Source organism: Thermobia domestica, chromosome 6, assembly GCF_964235325.1.
Source record: "Thermobia domestica chromosome 6, izTheDome1.hap1.1, whole genome shotgun sequence".
Taxonomy (NCBI): Eukaryota; Metazoa; Arthropoda; class Insecta; order Zygentoma; family Lepismatidae; genus Thermobia; species Thermobia domestica.
In genome coordinates, this window is record NC_137459.1 from 145,813,994 (window position 1) to 145,835,039 (window position 21,046).

The window sequence follows — 21,046 nt, forward strand, 5'->3', positions numbered from 1 at the left end:
AACCTGATGTCGAAATAGTTGACTGGGTTCCTCATGACGCAGATCTGAACCCTATTGAAAATATGTGGGCCTCTGTTGCAAGAACATTGCGGGAAACCTGGTCGAACAATCCTCCACGAACATCTAATGATCTTTGGGAGCGTGTTGAAGATGCATGGTCGATCTGTTGCACCCAACGCTATATCTCTCGCCTGGTGGATTCAATGCCACGGCGTATGGCAGCTGTAATCGAGTCCCAAGGGGACTATACACACTATTAATAAATGCTCGCCCACAAAACCATCAGCCCTCTCGAGGGCTACCTAATTCGACCCACTTATTAACAAAATTTTATGAAATACATTACGCGACACCAGTGAATGTAAGTGTCTCAGTATGTTCTGCATTAATAAAGAGGCTAGCGTGCGAGACTTGGTGGCCGAGTGGTATTATGCTTGCTATGTAAACCAAAACCGCCTGTAACAGTGGTTCGAATCTAGTGAAGAAGACCCCTACTTTTTATCACCAGGGATATTTGCAATACGCCTTCTGCTATGTCCGCCTTCGTACGGTCTATTATATGACACATAATGTGGACCGCCATAAGTTTTTACTCAGTAAACAATTTATAAATATATGAACAGATACCTAGGTATATTAGAGTAACAGTGGAATATAGTACTTTCGTCCGACTGACGTCGCTCTGCAAATGTTCATTGTATTACACCGGAAGATGAATTAAATAAAGACTGGAAAATTTGATATAAAAATTGATACGTAATAAGTTAAAGACAAAATATGTAATTATAATCTCATATTTGAAACTAATTTCGACTACAATTAATTCTCTACCTGCTTTCATAAATAATCCAAACCAAACTTCAAGGTTTGGAATGCACAAACTAAGTGTAGCTAAGAGAAAAAAGTAACAAGAAGAGCAGAGATTCGAACCCACGACCACCAGCGTAAGAATTCCTTTTACTAACCCTTCATCTATCAAACCATGACGTGAACATGACTTTTGTAAGTTATAAATTTGTATCCAAGAAACACCATTAAGCGTATGTGCAACTACTGCTTTGCTCTTTTTCTCTTCAAAAGCGTAACATGTTTAGGACGATTCGTTTCGTTTTCCATTAGAGTTTCGAAAGAGATTATTTGTGTTTGAGTGTAGGATCTTTAGTTTCCTTTAACCGACACTTCTAGCAAATACAACTTAATTCACACAGCAGTTAAAAAAAACACTCGTACTGCCTTAGAAAGTATTTTTAAAAGCAGAAGCTGCATCATGCATCCTGAACAGTGACGTAACTAACGGCAGTGCGTTGAGGAAGCCCAGAGTAAAACGGGGCCCATTGAAAATTCGTAATTCCACTATTTTTCCTCGATGTCTAAAATGAGACTACTTTAGCATTACATGAAAAAGAAGCTGTGGAGGGGACTGCGAAGTCTACTGAAAAGATTTATCACGTCCTTGCAGCAACAAGTTTTAAGTTTTCGAACAGTAATGAAGAACAAGATTGATTGAAATTTTAACTTAAAATGAAATAACTAAAAATCTTATCTTATATAACTCTCATTAATAGTAGTGTTCCGTATTTGTTTAGACGCCTATTCTTTTATAACTTTACCTATGGTGCATGGGGTCCTTGGTTCGATCCCAGCTCACGCCGAATGAACTTTATTATGGACAAACACCGTGTGCATGAGTGTCCTCGGGTTTCTCCCGTTTCCTCCCACTTTTTTCATTAAACAATTTCATTTATTTCTCACCATTACTCTCTACATGAGCATAGTCGGCATAATCGTGGGACGTAAAAATTAGATATTTCATTTCATTTTTCTTTCATAACTGTATATCACTTTTTCTGTGACGAGAGCAACAGCTAAGCGAGTATTCAGTAAATTAAACCACTAAAACCTATATTCATTGCACAATAGTGCAGATGAAGTTTAGCCCTTTGGCAATCTTCAGCATGCAGAGCAAAAAACGCCAATACATTGATATTGAAACAGTGGTTAACGAATTCCTCTGTGAAAAAGATCACCCGTACTGTTGTGTTTCAGATGATAATTTATAATTATACTTAGTTGGTTGAAATTTCTCCATAGTTGTGGGGGCGAGATACTGAAAAAATCCCTACCAAGAGGTGAAGGTGACATGTAAAAGTAGTCAAATACGAACGAAATTAGTGTCGAATTCATATGCAAAGATGAAAAGTGACACTGTGGATGCTGCGTAAGTCCAAAATAAGCCTTGGTTGGCTTCGAGTTGACAATGGGAGGGTGACAGGAATAAAGAATCGAAAATATCCTATATTTGTGTCGAATGGATAGTATTCGGGATCACTGACATAAAAGGTGATATTTCAGATGTGTATATGTCCAAGGTTGGCCATATTGAAATGGGGTCATAGGGAGAACCAGTAAATACTTCAGAACAGTTCCTTTTTGGTGCGTTTCAAGACACTGAGAGTGAAAAGTGATAATGCACAAATCACATTCTGAATTATCGGAGATATGACTTCTGGGGAAGTGTCGTTGCTCCAGGGAGGCATTACTAACTGATCACTCCCTAAAATCGTCACTGTTTTGCAGGGCCGTAGACAGAAATTTATTTCAGCGATCGAAAGCTTGACAGGAATTTATTTCAGCGATTGCACAGCATATTTTACTAAAATGTCTATCATCCAGGGGCGGATCCAGGATGATTGTTTGGGAGGGGCGGTCGTTCGAAGTCAAATCAAGGTAAGAGCGGATTGCAAAAAAAGAAAAGAAAAAAGAAAGAAAAGAAAAAAATAGAAAATGAGAAAGAGCTCTTCTGTAGAATTAACTTTCTTAAGAAAGTAAGGCCTATCTACTTTAGGTTTTAATTTACGTTTATAATACAAAGATGAAAAATACTTAGGATATGTTTTATTTTTAAAATAAAAAGTATAAAATGTTCCCTATTCTGGGGGATGCGATCACCCCAAACACACTTCCCTGGATCCGCCCCTGCTATCACCATCTATAAAATTATATATATATATACAAAAAAGTAGTGATTTCGTGGGGGCAAAAGCTCTGGATTGCCAAGGCCTGCATCCTGTGTATGTCCCTGCTGCTCTGAATTGTCAAAAGCTCCTCTTCAAAGGTATGACTTAAAATGTAAATAATAAACGTGTAACATACACTGCTCCACAAAACTTAAGCAACTCGAAAAAAGTGGCAGAAAATAAAACGACACGAACACTGCACCAAGTATAATGAACAACCAGAGAGTCCAGATGCACAATGCAACACAAGTGAAGAGGAACAATACAGTTAGGATGTACAGAGTGACCAAAAAGTTCAGCACAACGATACCTCAACAGGTGAAGCTGGATTGTGCGAGGGCATAGGCAGTCAATATGGCGTGTGACCACCACGAACAGCTATATAGGCACGACATCTGGCCTCCATGCTGCAAAAAAAAGTGTTGATCAAGTCTTGCGGCAGATGGCGCCACTCCTCGAGGAGAGCTGTTTGCAGATCAGGGAGACTGCGTGCTGGTGATTGCGCTGCGCTATTCGCCGCCTAAGAGCATCCCACACATGCTCGATGGGTTTCAAGTCCGGCGAATATGCAGGCCATGCAATACGCGTAATGTTTTCGCACTCCAGATACTCGGACACAAGATGTGCACGGTGTGGGCGGGTATTGTCATCCATGAATAGGAAGTCTGGGCCAAATGCTCCGCGGAAATTGCGCACATGTGTATTGAGAATTTCATCCTGGTACCGTTGTGCTGTCAAAGTGCCATATTACACAATATGGAAGTCCGTTTTCCCATCCAGCATAATTCCACTCCACACCATAATGGAACCACCGCCATAGGACGGCCGTTCAGCAATGAAGTTTGGATGATAGCGTGTTCCTGGCTCTCTCCACACTAAAGTCCGACCAGAATAAGACGACAGGCTGAACCTCGACTCATCGGAGAACATGACAAGCCCCCACTGGTGTTCCCCCAAGCAACATGTTCCTGACACCATGTGTAACGCGCACGTTTGTGCTCCAGTTTCAATGGCACACACAGCACAGGCCTTCTTGCATACAGTCCTGCTCTATTGAGCCGCCAACGAAGAGTTTCACGACTCACGCGTTGTCCTGTAGCCTGAAACAACTCATTGGCCAGTTGAGAGCACGAAGCTTGACGGTTACGTTTGGCGGCAATTGTGAGAAATTGGTCATCGACGGCCGACGTCTTCTTCGGACGGCCTCTTCCATGACGTCTATTGACTTCACCTCCATTTTGGAAGCGACTCCACAGCCTCGACACAATTTTTTGTTCACGTCGAATTCCTGCGCCATTTCCACTTGCGATCGGCCTAATTCCAACCGACGAATTATTCGCCCGCGGTGAAAGACACTCAAATGTCGTCTACCAGCCATTGCAAGGTGTGTACCCCACACAAGAACCACTAACTCAATGCTTGAAGCCTCGGACACTACTGGGCTGTGGTGTACGCCTCATGGCATAATTTGTTCACCGCGCTTGCAACGGTGCTGATTATGATATAGAGTGGGTGCTCGCCTTGCTTGTGTGTCTCTGTGCTTGTGCATGTCACTAACCAATGTTGAATGGGCCCCACACGTCACTTATACCACGTTCTCTCGGGTTGCTTAAGTTTTGTGGAGCAGTGTAGAATACAATATAAATAGAAAATATGTTATAATTAAGAAATAGAAAATAATTATAAAATAAATTTGAAGGACAATTTAAAAAAAAATCAATAATACTTGAAAGTGAAATATACTTTTAAAACAATTTTGCATTTATGCAGGGCTACAAACAAGTGAGGAGTGCCATGTAAATTTAGTAACAAATATAATATTGGAAAATTATTTCGAATTAAACTAGCTGTGACTACATTACTTCAAACTTGAACTTGTGGAATATACAGTATGAGCGTAGCTCAAATAAAATAATCAATAAGAATGGTCTTGATTGGAAGCTCGGACCATCCACGTAGGAGTAACTTACATTAACCATTCACCTAACAGACAATGACGCACAGAGCTTGGCACTACTTTATCAGATGGTTCTATCAAATGTAACTTAATTAAAACAATAGTAACAAATTTTAAAGCTTTAAAAACTGTCCTGAAGAAGAGGATGTTCATTTTGCACATTGTAACTAAGTTACAAGAGGTTTACGTCCTAACTGAACGGCGCATCTACCGAGTCAACTTTTGGAATATCCCCTTAAGGTAGCTTTCAACGCAGCTAAGGGAAACGTATGTGAACGAGTAATAGAATCCTCCGTAGCAGAATGGATAGTCATGGTTCGATGACCAGAAGGTTCATGGTTCGAAACCCGTCGCCGAAACCAGATTTTTTAAAATCTTAATTCCTCAGTTCTGAAGATCTTTCTCTCCTTTCGTAATCATCTGATGCTCTAAAAAGAGTTCTCCACATTAATTCGACAACTGCCTAATGTGATCCTCGCAGTTCGAAAACTTCCCTTCTTATCTTTCACAAAATCAGAATTTTCGTCATAATACGAATGCTGTCCGATCATTTTTTCCCCAATTCTAAATCTGTGTATACAAATCATCCCTCTCCGTCTCCATACTTGAATCTATCTCTCTCTCTCTCTCTCAATGTCACCCAGGAAGTTATATGGCTTGAGATCAAACCTTCGACTCTTGAAACCAAATGTAAGCTCTTTAGCAATGTGCTATCGTAACTCTATAGGTTTGTTGTTAAAACCAGTGTCTTTTAGACTTTATTCGGGGGGGGGGGGGAAGAGATTCTCCGGCGACATAAGATTTTCACTTTTTATTAGTGTATTACTATACATTTGATCAAAAAGTACGTATTTATGAAGCTCAAGAGAGGGGGAATTACACCCTCCTGTCCTGCCCAAATGACGCCCCTGAAACATTTGCTTGCACTTACTGAAAAGAAATTAAATGAATCATTGAATAAAACTCGTTTCTGTCCGTAGATATTTTAGAGCTCTTGGCAATTTCCATAGATTTCTTAGGGAGTATCTTACTAGCTTGCACTCTTTAAAGAAAGAAAAGAATGAAACTAAAGATATTTATGAAGCTCTGGGAAGATTGTGTGACTTTCCTTTAATTTAGGCTCTTAAAAATATTTCAGAACAAACGAATGGAAAAGACTGTTTTAAAGCTATAACGTTGTAAACTTGATTCCGGTTTCTTTTTCAGCTGAATGGAAAGAGTGTACTACGTCACACACACTGCTTTAGACAAGGAGAGGTGGAGGACGGGGAGGAGTTGGAATAAATACTAGAAGCAACTAATCGATTGATACATGTATTGCGGGAATGCATAAGAAAACTGGGCATGAGTTTGTTATTCATTTGGAATTAGAATTTTTGTAACAAATTTTTTGCCGCGGACTGTACAACAAAGATTTTTGTGTAGCATGTAGCACATAATGATTTTCCAGGAATCAGATCTACTGCATAATTCTTGTCCTTTAGTAAATGTGCACTCGAAATTTCTGAAAGTCTTTTTGTTATAGTTTTATTATTATTATTATTATTATTATTATTATTATTATTATTATGGATTTTTCGAGGGTCGCAACACGAACTACCAAAAAGATGATGGTACTTTCGAGAAAACTTCACTTCATGGTAGTTGCATATGTTTGCAGTGCCACTGCTTGCTCGCATTAGCAGATACCTCTTCTCTTCACTGAAGTCACTAAGGGATGTAATGCATCTTGCTACCGGCCCATACACACATTTATGACATTCTTCACTAATACATTTGCCTACATCACATTCCATTTTCTTCACTAATTTGATGCAGTATTGATACACAGATCTGCAGAAACACAACCGTCTTCTTGCGCTGTAAGCATCTGAGTAAAGCACCAGTAGTGAATTCCTATCTGATGCATGTCTGAACACAATTGTGCATATTGAAACAAGCACTCTGCTGAATTGTGTTTTCAGTACATTTGTTCTGTTTGCTTGTTAACAGGATAACACTTGTTCTTGTATGTTGTTCTTAACCACTCTATGCATTATTCATCCATGGCCAACCGATTTATGATGGATATACAGTAAACTCGTTTATCCGTACTTCTGCCTATGCTTATTTATAGGTATAATAAAGGTACTTATAGTCTAATGTGAAACTTCTAATTTTTGGTATGGAATAATATCACGTAGACCTGTTATGGGGAGGAATTGTATATTTTTATCAGGTCCCCCACCAGATACATACCTGTAAAATATGCACTTTTTCCACTTTTCTGAATTTTTGATAATTTCTAGAAAAAAAGGGGGACACGTCTAAGGGTTGAAACTTGGTGAGTGATAAGAACCATATCAGACCTCTTCATTCAGTAAAGCTCAACTTCTTAACCCCTTTCCTTCTTAAAAATAATAGGTGCCAAATTTGGGATTTTTAACGTCAATCACCTGCTTTTTCAAATTTTAATTTTACTCAATTTTAATTTATGAATGACAATAACTAATATACACTCTAAAGTGTAGAACTTACGGAACATTTTGGTTTTGGTTTCACATCGATAGGGAAATTAGGGGATGAGATATTTCAGATTCTGTAATCCCTTACAACACCACAAAATGGCACATCTCTGAAAACAAATATGGCTGCCACTCGAAACCAAAAGCCAATAAAATTTAAATCATGCTAATTTTGAAGTAACGACATGTTAAGCTAACATCACACAAAAAATCAGAATTTTTCAAAATTGTAGAGCAACATGCATTGGACCACTTGATATGGATTTACCCCTATATAATTTTAAGTAAACTTTTAAAACGTTTATTTTTCTACTCAGTCAACATTGTGTGTCCGCTCAACCCCGTAAAACTTATCCAATTATAGTGAAATTTTGTATCTTCCCCCAACTTTCTGTAGTAACCCCATTTTTGGCGTTGCATTCCCCAGTAAAGAGATTTTTTTTTTTTAAAAGGCAAAGCTCACTCCAGGTTACAAGCTTGCATACATACCAAATCATTTTTAAGTAAAAAAATATCTAAAATTATTAATTTTCACAAAACATCGTATGTAGACGTAAGTATTTTAGGGTGTCAATATAATTCCCATCTGTTGTGGCTAAAATCGGCCATTGCAAATACGAGTGCATAAAAGTGGGTAATCTACCCCAAATTTGAAGTTTCCTCATTTAAATTGTATGATAAAAATTTCTGCGACGACAACTTTCGATAAATTCTCCTAATTATGACAAGTGACAAAGGATTCTGTTCTGATGCAGTATGGTGCGTATTTTCTTTGATGTTTACCAATCATCTCACTCCTTTGGGTAAAGTCTGTCAAAAAATATAAGGGTAAACTCCTAAATTACAACCAAAATGTGACTCAGCGAAGTCTACCCCCCCTCTCTCATATTATATATATATATATAAACTTTCACTAGGTAAGGTAGGGGGGAAATGGATCCAAAATTTAACGAAAGTTGTACAGCGAAAATATTTTTGATTATTCAATCCTTCATGTTGGAGCAAAACTACAAAAATTAATACAAAAGAAAACTAGTAGTTAAGAATGACTTGTTTTGGCGAGAGAGAGAGAGAGAGAGAGAGAGGGAGAGAATAGATACAGATAGCTCGAATTACCAATTACCTATATACTTATAAAATATGTATGTCCATGTTTCGCAAGTAATTTTCAATCAATATAAAATTTCAACGTAATGAACGCACGATTATTTTTCGAGTAAAAGTCACAAGCACCGCTGAGAGCTCAGGAATAAGCTTAATCTATGTTACTGCACTAGATAGATGTTTATGTAATGCATTGAGATCTTATGAACTTGTACCAAATTTCACAATAATAAATCCCCGCGTTAAGCGGGTTTGCATATCCAGGCTCCTAACTATGAAAACATTTACGCTCAGTCCAACCTCAATCATTTCACGAATTCAACCTGTTTTACGTATGTTATTGAAACATAATATCGATTGTGATTTATTCTAAAAACACTTTTATACATTGCAAGAGCTGTAACGTCCAAATATTTACTGAGAACTCATAGTCGTATCGGAATAAACAAAAGCGAGTATGGAACAGTAAACTGCTATAACAAAAGGCAAAAGAAGACGTGCAAAGGCATACAAAACGGTCGAGTGGTTTGGGTCGAAACACTATCAATCACATGTTTGTGTGTTTAAACCCGGTAGTAAGTTGTTTCTTTTTTAAGTGTCTTCCTATTTTCATCCGGAGGCGGAAAATATTTCTTTGAGTTACTCATTGAAAACCTCTTTTGTATCAAATTCGATTAGAACGTAACATTATATGAATTGCGAATCTTAAATCCATAGCTAAAAAAATCAGGTATACTCACTACTCTATTATCCTCTGATTTCTAACGAAAAACTATTTATAAACAGTGGTGACTTCAGAAAATTATCCTCGAGGGGAATTTCAATATGCGGGTGGAGGACAAACATTGGTAGTCCACATTGAGCACGATCGAATATATGGTCCTCAAGGAGGAAATTTCTTAGCTCGAGAGGGGTCTCAAATTCTCCCTCAGATCACGTCCTGAAAGCATCATTGCTTAAAAGCTTTTCGTAACAAATATAATATTACACTTGTTTCTCTTCTACATTTAGAATTGGTAAAATCATAACTTATAGAGGATTATAATAAAAGCATAAAAATTACAATACCAATCATGTGTAAATTATCCTGTAAGTTACCAACTTTGGGTCAGATTAAAACTCAAATATTTGTTTTCTGATTGCACTTAGAAGTAAGTCCTCTCTATATAATCCTGATTGGAAAGCCATGTTTAACACTAATTAATTAATCAATATTTATAAGAATATGTTTTTTATTTTACTATTTTTACTATTCAATAGTATATACACTTCATTTCCAAAATCAAAATCTCGAAAATGTATATTGTACGAGTGCAGACTCGCAAATAAATGATTATTTATCATATATATTGGTCTCTATTCGAAATTCTATTTAATCGAATCCGACAGGAACACAGACAGAAACATCGAGAACAGGTGAAAAAAGAGAGAGAAAAAGGCGTTGTACCCGGCGGGGACTCGAAGTAAGTTCGAATGGTGCTTTACAAGCCGAACGCCTTAGACCACTCGGCTATGGTAACAACTAGTGATTGTAGCAAAGGCTTCGAGTAGTAGTTCTTATTACAGAATAACATTTTCTATTACCTAAAATTTAAACCTAATTTACTTTGATATAATATATCTATTAATCTGTTACATGAACACGTTTTCGTTACTTTGATGAATGATGTATGTTGTTGAAATAGATTCTATTACACGTTCTTTCGTAAATATTATAGAAAGTATCAGGGTAATTTATGATCTTTTATGGAAATTGACTGGCGCATGCGCAGTACACAGACAGTTCAATTGGAAGGCGAGGAAGGAAACGCTAACACACTGTTAGAATGTTTCCCTCGCAAGCAGTAGTTCCCAACCGAGGGACGGCGGGACGCACTTCGTCCTCCTGGGGTGGCGTGAAGGGTTTACGAAGTCCCTTCGTTGTCTTATATTTCTTGAATGATTATACACAATATCCAGTCACATCTTCTACATCCTCCACACACAGTGATTGTTGCTTTTCCAAGATTATAAACTGAAACACTTTTTATTTCAATAGAATATAAAAGTTTCAAGAGGGGTTACAACCCCCTGAGTCTTCGATATGTCACCACCTAAACTGTAACTTTCAAGTTAGAATCGAAAAATGGAGACATGTGACCTACTAAATATATTTTTAGTTCATTATACATTTTCATAAATAAAATATCCACAATTACAATGACAGTAAATGCTAAGTAATTATTGTAAATCTTTCTACTTTCATTTTCCCTCTTTCTTCTCAATTGAGCTTGAAAAATGTAAAAATGGGAAGTTAAGAACTTCAAATATTACGTATATCTTAGCATATTACGGAATTATATTTAATAGAATCCGGCAGGATTACAAACAGAAACGTCAAGAAGAGGTAAAGCCAAATTGTACTGTGGTGGGATTCGAACTACTCTTGAATGGTGCATCAGAATCTCTAGCCGAATGCCTCAGTCCACTCGGCTAATGTGACAAGTTGAAAGTATAGTAAGCGTGTTTCATGTTCAATCTTTTGTTACAGTATGAAATTTATTTTGTATTCTCTGAAGTTTAAGCCTATTTTGGCCTGATGTAATAGTCTGTTGAAATTGTTTTATGTTTACGGTACTCTTTACTTTGACGAATGATGATGTTAATATAGGTTCTATTACGTATTCGTTCATAAATATTACAGCAATTGTCAGGATTATTTATGATCTTTCATGAAAATTGACTGGTGCATGCGCAGTAGAAACAGAAAGATGCACTTTACCGACATTTGTCATACACACCAGAACGCAAATTTCTAACAGGTTCTCAAAATGCCTCGTTCTACAGGTTGTGGAGAACTGTCTTTGCTCTGAGAGGAGAAATCATAGGCCGAGCAAAAATGGGAAAAACTGTGCCTCAGATTGCTAGAGATCTGGGATGTGACAAGAAAACGGTCAAGAAATGGGTTTAGCGACATGAAGAAGGTGGTGAATGGTTCAGGTCTCGGTCAAGAAGTGGAAGGTCAAAAGTGACAACTAAAGCTTGATCTTGAGCTGCAGTTACAGAAGTAATCAACAGACCTCTACGCCACACGTCAATAATCTTGGACAAAGCCAGAGAATATAATTATTCTCACGAAACAATAAGAAGATTATTGGGGTCTGGTCTACACTGTTCAAGACCCGCTAGGAAGACTCTCCTGACTGAAACTCACAAGGCCAGACGAATGGAATGGGCACAATAACATAACCCAACCCCAGTCATATTGGAACTTAGTCTCGTATTTCTCGAGACTTGTATCTAGTATCCCCTCCAGACTTCAAGAAGTTACTGACTCTGGAGGTGACTACACGAAGTACTAGTGTGTTATTTTTTGTGTAAACATTTATTTAAGTTTCATTTATTTATTATATTTTTTCAAGAGCAATACTTTTGTTCTTCATTCTTTTCCTTTGCTTGTTTACTTATTAGTTCGTTAAAACGTAAAGGAAGAGTAATATATCTTCAAAAAGTATTTGTGAATTTACTTTGAACGTTTCTAAGAATACATTTACTTTTTTTCTTACTCTATATCATGCCCAATATTACTTTCATTTCAGTTAATTAATAACTTTATTTCACATCTCGGATAAAAGTATTATTGCCTTTTTAACGATATTTTTCCTTTTGATTGTGTAATTTCTAGTTTCATTGAATTATCTCAATTCGAATGAAAAAATCGCATTTTGTTTATTGTCCCTTCCTTAGCTGAGTTCGAATTCGAGAACAATGTGGTGTAATATACGTTCTTTATTCTTCATATTGTGCAGTAATGGCAATATTAATTATTTTTCATGAGTCCAGTTGATTAGTGAGAACTTGGACAAACATTAACCTGGTGATTCTTTACGCAATGACAAGCGTAAAATACATTTTAGCTATTCTTTATACTTCACAGCGATGAAACATTCTAACTGTGTTAGCGTTTCCTTCCTCGCCTTCCAATTGAACTGTGTGTACTGCGCATGCGCCAGTCAATTTCCATGAAAGATCATAAATTACCCTGATACTTTCTATAATATTTACGAAAGAACGTTAATAGAATCTATATCAACAACATTCATCAAAGTAACGAAAACGTGTTCATGTAACAGATTAATAGATATATTATATCAAAGTAAATTAGGTTTAAATTTTAGGTAATAGAAAATTTTATTCTGTAATAAGAACTACTACTCGAAGCCTTTGCTACAATCACTAGTTGTTACCATAGCCGAGTGGTCTAAAGGCGTTCGGCTTGTAAAGCACCATTCGAACTTACTTCGAGTCCCCGCCGGGTACAACGCCTTTTTCTCTCTCTTTTTTCACCTGTTCTCGATGTTTCTGTCTGTGTTCTTGTCGGATTCGATTAAATAGAATTTCGAATAGAGACCAATATATATGATAAATAATCATTTATTTGCGAGTCTGCACTCGTGCAATATACATTTTCGAGATTTTGATTTTCGAAATGACGTGTATATACTATTGAATAGTAAAAATAGTAAAAAAAAAAAAAAAAAAAATATTCGTATAAATATTGATTGATTAATTAGAGTTAAACATGGCTTTCCAATCAGGATTATATAGAGAGGACTTACTTCTAAGTGCAAGCAGAAAACAAATATTTGAATTTTAATCTGACCCAAAGTTGGTAACTTGCAGGATAATTTACACATGATTGGTATTGTAATTTTTATGCTTTTATTATAATCCTCTATAAGTTATGATTTTACCAATTCTAAATGTAGAAGAGAAACAAGTGTAATATTATATTTGTTACGAAAAGCTTTTAAGCAATGATGCTTTCAGGACGTGATCTGAGGGAGAATTTGAGACCCCTCTCGAGCTAAGAAATTTCCGCCTTGAGGACCATATATTCGATCGTGCTCAATGTGGACTACCAATGTTTGTCCTCCACCCGCATATTGAAATTCCCCTCGAGGATAATTTTCTGATGTCACCACTGTTTATAAATAGTTTTTCGTTAGAAAACCGAGGATAATAGAGTAGTGAGTATACCTCATTTTGAAATGAAATCTGAGTTTTACGTCCCACGGTTATGCCGGTTAGGCTAAAGGAGACGGTGATGATGAGTAATGAATGAAATGGTGGAATGAAGAAAGTGGGAGGAAACTGGAGAACCCCGAGAAAACCCACGCACATGGTGTTTGTCCACCACAAAGTTCACTTGGTGGGGGCGGGGATCGAACCCGGGACCCCAAGCACCAGAGGTTAACGCTCTACCACTGAGTCACCGCGGCCCCCTATACCTCATTTTTTTTTTTTTTTTTTAGCTATGGATTTAAGATTCGCAATTCATATAATGTTACGTTCTAATCGAATTTGAAACAAAAGAAGTTTTCAATGAGTAACTCAAAGAAATACTTTCCGCCTCCGGATGAAAATAGGAAGACACTTAAAAAAGAAACAACTTACTACCGGGTTTAAACACACAAACATGTGATTGATAGTATATCGACCCAAGCCACTCGACCGCTTTGTATGCCTTTGCATATCTTCTTTTGCCTTTTGTTATAGCAGTTTACTGTTCCATACTCGCTTTTGTTTATTCCGATACGACTATGAGTTCTCAGTAAATATTTGGACGTTACAGCTCTTGCAATGTATAAAAGTGTTTTTAGAATAAATCACAATCGATATTATGTTTTAATAACATACGTAAAACAGGTTGAATTCGTGAAATGATTGAGGTTGGACTGAGCGTAAATGTTTTCATAGTTAGGAGCCTGGACATGCAAACCCGCTTAACGTGGGGATTTAATTTTGTGAAATCTATTATATAAAAGAGAACGCACAAATCCTTTGTTAGCTCATCACGCTAATACGGCTGAACCAATTTCTTTCATTTTTGGGGGGTTATTAGGATTTGGACCCTAGATGGTTTTTATCATATCACTTTAATTTTTAATTACCAGTGTCTTGAGATAATTGACCATTCAAGTGTCCATAACGTACAAATCCTTTCTTAGTTCATCATAGGTATAAAAATAAACGTATTTATATGCAACCCGCATGACCGTGTCACTCGGCGGGTTAACATAAATGACAGGCGATATAATGTTAACATTTACTGCAAGCATATTTCACGGGTATTAAACACATGAGATATGGAGTTGTGCATTTAAATTTTCATTTCAACCCAGCGAAGCGGGTAATATATGCTAGTTTGGTATAAGAAACAGAATGTACTTAAAGTGAGACGCCACCTACGTGAAACATCGGATTTTGAATCTAATTTGTTTGGTTATCCAACCCGAGACCACACATGGCAAAGGTGAGTGTCGTAGCTCCCACCTCAATATTCAGGAATTTCGTGTTACAAAGTGTCAATTAAACACGGGAGATGTGAAACGGTAATAAAGCATTTGATCAATTTGAAAAAAATATATTGTAGTAATAATTTACCCTATTTGTTTAGTGAACACTACATTCTGTTCTTAAAATGACAGTCAAACCAGAATGTATTGGATAATAAATGAGGTAAAATCTCAATTTCGTTACGATTAAACACATTTGTGCTGCTACGCGCTGCATTATCCGTTAGGGGTATTGAATAATCCTGATTCGAAGGAAGGAAATAAACTACTGTATAGTACTGGAGTTTATTTAACAGAGTTTATTTGTATAGCCAGTACTGAGGCTATATGAGAAAGTCTATTGCTGAAAGTGAAATATGGGTTACTATTAGGGTTTTATCCCAGGTATGATATACCCACTTATGATTGAACTTGGAACACACGCATGGAAAGGATTAGCGCTAGCAAATTAGCTATGAAGAGGTATGCCTACACGATACCATAATTCTAAGTGAAGAATGAAGGCAAAAATAAGAAGCGGAAGCTACAGACTTACGATAATAACACTTTCACAATTTTAATCCACACTATATTTCGAGGCGAGACCGTGACCGCTATTTATCAACCGAGGTGAGACAGAGACTTGGACCTCGAGATCGAGACAAGCATCTGTTAACCGAGACAGCTATTTATCAGCCGAGACTATACAAGTCGGTCTCGATACCATCCTTGGTTTCGATGTTCGAGTCCCAGGCTGAACATAAGTAGTTCTATGCATTCCATTTTAAACTGGGGATCACGTGCTCAATAAGTTTACCAGTTCTATTGTATTAAAAATAATATTTCTAGCAAATTAAGCACGTTATGTAGGGGTCAAGTAGTTTGTAAGGTTGTATTAATTGAAGTTTTGTATTTATTTGTTGCATCTGTCTATTGCATTTTGAAGGGTAACCGGGAAAGCAGCCAGGATAGTAACGCTGACGGTTGCAATGCTCAGGCCCGGATTTACGTACACGGGCGCCAGTTTTTTAAATGCTTACTTCATAATGTTCTTTATTGGACAAAATATAATTAGTTTTTTGTCTGGTTGAGACTTAGTGACCCAAGAAGCACTTTTTCCCTGAGTTGCTTTTCATTCTGCAAAACTTATCTCCAAACCAGCAAAAAGGATATCGAAGAAATGACCGCATTCCATTTCCACTCCCTCTTGCGGACAGTGAACGAATGGCAATAAATAGTTCTGTTTTTTATTTCCTTGCAAAGCAGATGGTTGGGAAAAAAGTAAAAATTCAGAACCATCCTGTGGCGAAGAAATAAATTAGTTGAACATGTAGGAATCCAAGAAGTTTACGAACAACCTTACCCATAGACTCACCCCTATTGTAGACACATGCTTTGTTGTAAAGTGAGGGAGGGGGAGCGGTTAGAAACGGATGACTTTTTTTTTTTTTTTTGCAAAACATGGGTGAAAAAGTCAACATTCAGAGCCATCTATTGACAGAAAAATCGGAGAATTGAAAAATTTTCTCCGGTAGACTGACTCAATATGAAAAAGCCTGCTTACCTGGAAAAGTCTGCAGGCTACATTCCTAAATGACTAGGTATTGATATCTTCAAACGTATTATGTTGTGTATTACGTTAGTAATTTAGCGTTATTTGTTGATTTATCTTGCTTATATATATCAACTCTATCAAAACACTGAAGTATAGTAACTGTCTGCGTTCTTAATGTATACGTGGGTATTTAATGTTCACTTGTGAAGTATCTAGTGGGCTTTTGTCATACTCTCAATAAAATACACTCCACAAAGTAAATATTATATATATATATATATATATATATATATATATATATATATATATATATATATATATATATATATATATTACAATTCTGAATGCTTGCTTGGTTTCAGAAAAGCCTGGTAAAATACGCTGTTTAAACATTATTAAATTTCTTTTTAGAAAGTTATGGGATTCTCGTATCTCCATTTGAAAGGAAGGAATTTCTTAAATAATTCTTAGAATGAAGTAGGTTATATAAGGTAATTCCTGTATAACTGCAGAACAGATAATTTTAGTAGTACAAATGTAGCTGTTACCGTTGGAATTACCTACGTTCGTAACATTATTGCCAACTAGTTACTGCATCGTAGCAATTTCGTGTGGTGGCGGCGAATTTCAGAACTAAAGCAGGTGAATGAAAAAGGCACAAGACCTAAAAATCATTTCGCGGCACTAGTCCTAAAGAGACAAGACCTAAAATTTAGGACTAGTGCCTATATATTTAGGACTTACGTATGTTACCCGTTCAGATCTTAAGACTTCATTCTTTATAGCCTGTCCTTGTGGAAAGCACAATATACATGTTCAGCTAAGTGATGCACACGTGAAGTTGTGACATATACCTTACAAAATTGAGCATTAGGTAAGGAAATTTAAATGATTCTTGCAGCTACACTACGCCTAACATTCCTCTACACTGCAACATCTTAATTTACTGGTGCAATCACAGATTGCACCCTGGTAAATGAAGTGTATGATGGTATGGAAGAGTCGCAGTACACTTGTATGTTCTTATTAGCCTTCATAGCAGAGTTCATACCAAGTATGATTGTTTTGAACTTTATTCAGCAAACGTGTTTTCTCCCCACAGATATTCCATTCTTATTTATCACTCAAGGTCGAGTCTGCAGAAAAGTTATCGCAGCGCCTCTAATTCTACAATACGTAAATCAATTCCACAAATACATTATACACAGTGTGTTCAGTAAGTTCCTGGACTACCTCGAAATAATACACTTGACGGCACCATAAAAAATTCTCACCAGTTTAGATTTTTACATACATCCCTTTCCGCCTCATACTTGTGACACTTGTCACAGAATTCCGGAACGCCTTAGTGAAGTCGTCCAACGGAATAATACACAGTATAGTCACATTCGCAATTACTCAATCCAATGTCGTCAAAACAGTTTCAGCTTGAGAGCAGATTTTAGCTTAGCGAAGAGCATGGAATTCGCAAGGGTAAAAATCAGCTCAATATATAGGGCGTGCTCAAGGACTGACTTCTTTTGACCAAAAACGACAATAACCCGCCCCAAATGTTTTATTGGGCATTAGTATTTGGCCAAACAGTCACAGTTTTTGAACACGCCCTATATTCACCAGCAAATGTGACGGGGTACTAAAAAACACTTCGTGGACGACTTTCCTAGAGCGTTCCAGAGCCTCTAATACATGTCTCGCAATGGTGTGGTGCGGGAACGATGTATGTACGAAAGTAATGTGAATTGTTTCTGGCATATTATTTTGGATTCCAGACCTTACTGAACGCACTGTAGAAAATTATTCTAACATTTTCATTTCCAAAGACCAGACAATCGAAAATAAGGTAATTCATTAAATAAACAACATATTTTACTGTATGTATATTGTAGGAATGTGAAATACAACCATTTTTGGTAATACATTGATAATACAAAAGAAAAATAAACGATAAAATATACAGAAAAAAAAATACTCAAGGAGAATTTAAGATAAGAGTTCATATAAAAATGAGCCACTGAATATATACTAGAATTTTATATTCAACTCAACCCAAGAATCCATCTTTTCACAGGTAATTTACAATTATCGAACAGTGTGTGATGCGTGTTAAATTACATATCCAAGGACACTTTACACCAGGCTGTGGAACGTTAAATTTATTCGGTGAGAATTACATGTAACAAGTATTACTTCCTCAAAAGTACTTTGGCATATCCGCACTACACGTCATAATGACGTGCCTCCTGCCTGGTGAGAAGTTAACCATAAACTAAAGTAAGAGGATATCTAACATATACGTTCTACTTATGAAAATATAAATTTGGTTACTTAAGCAATATTAAGATCATTTTCTTCTTAATTACATCAATTTGTTAAAATCAAAACAATGTATTTATGTAAATGTAACGTATCAGTAGACTTACGAAATTTAGCAAAACATTAACTGACTCAATAACGAGCATCTAAAATGCGAATGTAGTGTGTGTTGCTTATCAATCTTATTGGTTAACAGAGATGTAACTATTGAACATTTAATGCTCGAAATGCCCGTCCTGTGTAAGATGGGAAATTCTCAATGATTATATCCAAAAGGATTGTAAACCAAAACATTCGCTACCACTATTGTTTTTTAATAAGATCATTATTTTAGCTTCTGTCTCTTTCAACTGCTTCATACTTTGAAGTTCTTACATACAATTTCATACTGACAACAACGGAGTAATCAAGCTCCTTGTTTTCACGCATAATCTCTTCAAAGTTATAAAATTGCTTAAAATTATTGCAAACACGGACAGTTCTACCAGAGTTCACCCTCTTTTTCTTTAGCAGGAACTTCAATCACTCGTGGCTTATCAATGATTCGTGCAGTACGGTTTCCTTTCTCCACAATACCGATAATCCAAGCTTGGTAACCTTCCTGTTTCTCAATGTCCTTGCAATAAGCTGCAGCCTGTTCTCTTGGCAAGCATATCAACAAACCACCTACAAAGGATAAGATTTTTTTTTGTTACCATTATCGAATCCTCTTAAACTGAGAGTACAGAACTACTACTAATATTTATCAGATCTCTCTCTCTCTCTCACTCACTCACACACACACACATTCATTCATTCTCTCGTACCAAACCCTGCTTCGCTAGCTGAAAAGTCCCATTAACATTATTTGCATTAAGTCTTGCACAACTTCGAAACAATTTTTGTATTTCAAATAAAACGGGCTCTATGGTACCCCAATTAAGTAATAAATCAACATTTGTTTTTCTGAATTCTGCAGCCAGACTCTCGAAGTTGGTTTTTGAAATCTGTATGATGGTTCTGAGATGGATGACAATGTTACAGACTGGTCAGAGAATCCGCTGATTCGCGAGATTTCTTTGAATGTGGAAAAGTCAGTTACGTCACTAACAACCAAACGAATATATGCATTTCTTCCCAACTTACAAGGCAACAGTATTATACAAGAATATGGATATGTAATGGTGCCCATGTGTAGCAGAAACATCGTATGCTGAAACACTTATCTTGGGTACTGTTGGTTCCACTGAACACTGGCCGAACAAGATATGTACATTAAGAGTATTTTGTAACAAAGATTATTGGGCGTGTTTCGTTACCTTATTGAATAACCACACACAACTTTTTCAAAAAATTAAGGTGAAACAAATATACATATAGTTTATCATTTCAACACTCTCATCAACAAATTCAACCAAGCACCCAGAACACACACACACTATAATATTACAGGGTGACGTAATTCGATGCATTCCTTGCAAGGGGATATTCTGCAAGTACTTTGGAACATTTTCACCTATATGATCTAAGGGTCGTAAATCAATAGTTTGAGTAATTTGCTCATGTATGATTTTTTCCTTGAAATTTATCGGTTAACGAGAGGTACGCAAGAAAATTTCACCCTGACCCACTTCCACACATCGTAGAGCGATGACATTTTACATGTGTAATCCCGCATACCTATGTAGGTTATGTGTTAATGTACAGCTCGTAACTCTGCACCGTTGCTGTGTTATAGGTCCAAACGTGAAGTAAGATGTAGTGGTCCAAAATAAATTAATGCACCTCAGAAAGCAGCGTGGCAACATCGCAGAAGTACTTGTCTCTACGAAATGACTGCATGATTGGGAAGATGTATTATGAAGATGGAGTGTGGTCAAGAGAAAACGCGAGCTATGATGGATTTCATACCCAAGGTTGTGCATCTGTCTGGCCAACATTATCTTTTGTCAGCATGCCACGCTCTGTATTTTTCACAAGCTTTTGTCAGTGCTACCATGCAAAATTTGTATTTTCTTATGACTTTCCAAGGTTTACATTCTTAATTTTCTAGAAAGCTTATAACATTAGCTTGTCATTGTAGCAGTTGGTACAACAATGGTCGTAATTCGGTTTCGAGTTATTAAAGCGAGGTATTCTATTGCTACTTCTTCCTTTCTTTAAGTATTTATGGAAGAAAATGACTTTTTCTGTGTGTGGAAGGAAAGGAGATGCCTTAAACTACATACTTAAACGTCCCAGAGGGTGCGGAGTGAGGGTGTTTATAGTCAATTCTTTAATATATTTCTTAAGAATTAAGG

General features: G+C 36.7%; 1 protein-coding gene across 1 annotated transcript in view; it reads right to left on the reverse strand.

Annotated features, from left to right (window-relative positions):
• Window positions 1–18,316: 18,316 nt before the first annotated feature.
• Window positions 18,317–21,046, reverse strand: part of Sps1 (inactive selenide, water dikinase) — a 98,328-nt gene continuing 95,598 nt past the window's right edge. The window contains exon 7 of the mRNA XM_081762181.1: window positions 18,317–19,433. Within this exon, the coding sequence (XP_081618307.1) occupies window positions 19,249–19,433 (185 nt within the window). The 3' untranslated portion in view covers window positions 18,317–19,248. The remainder of the gene's footprint in view (window positions 19,434–21,046) is intronic.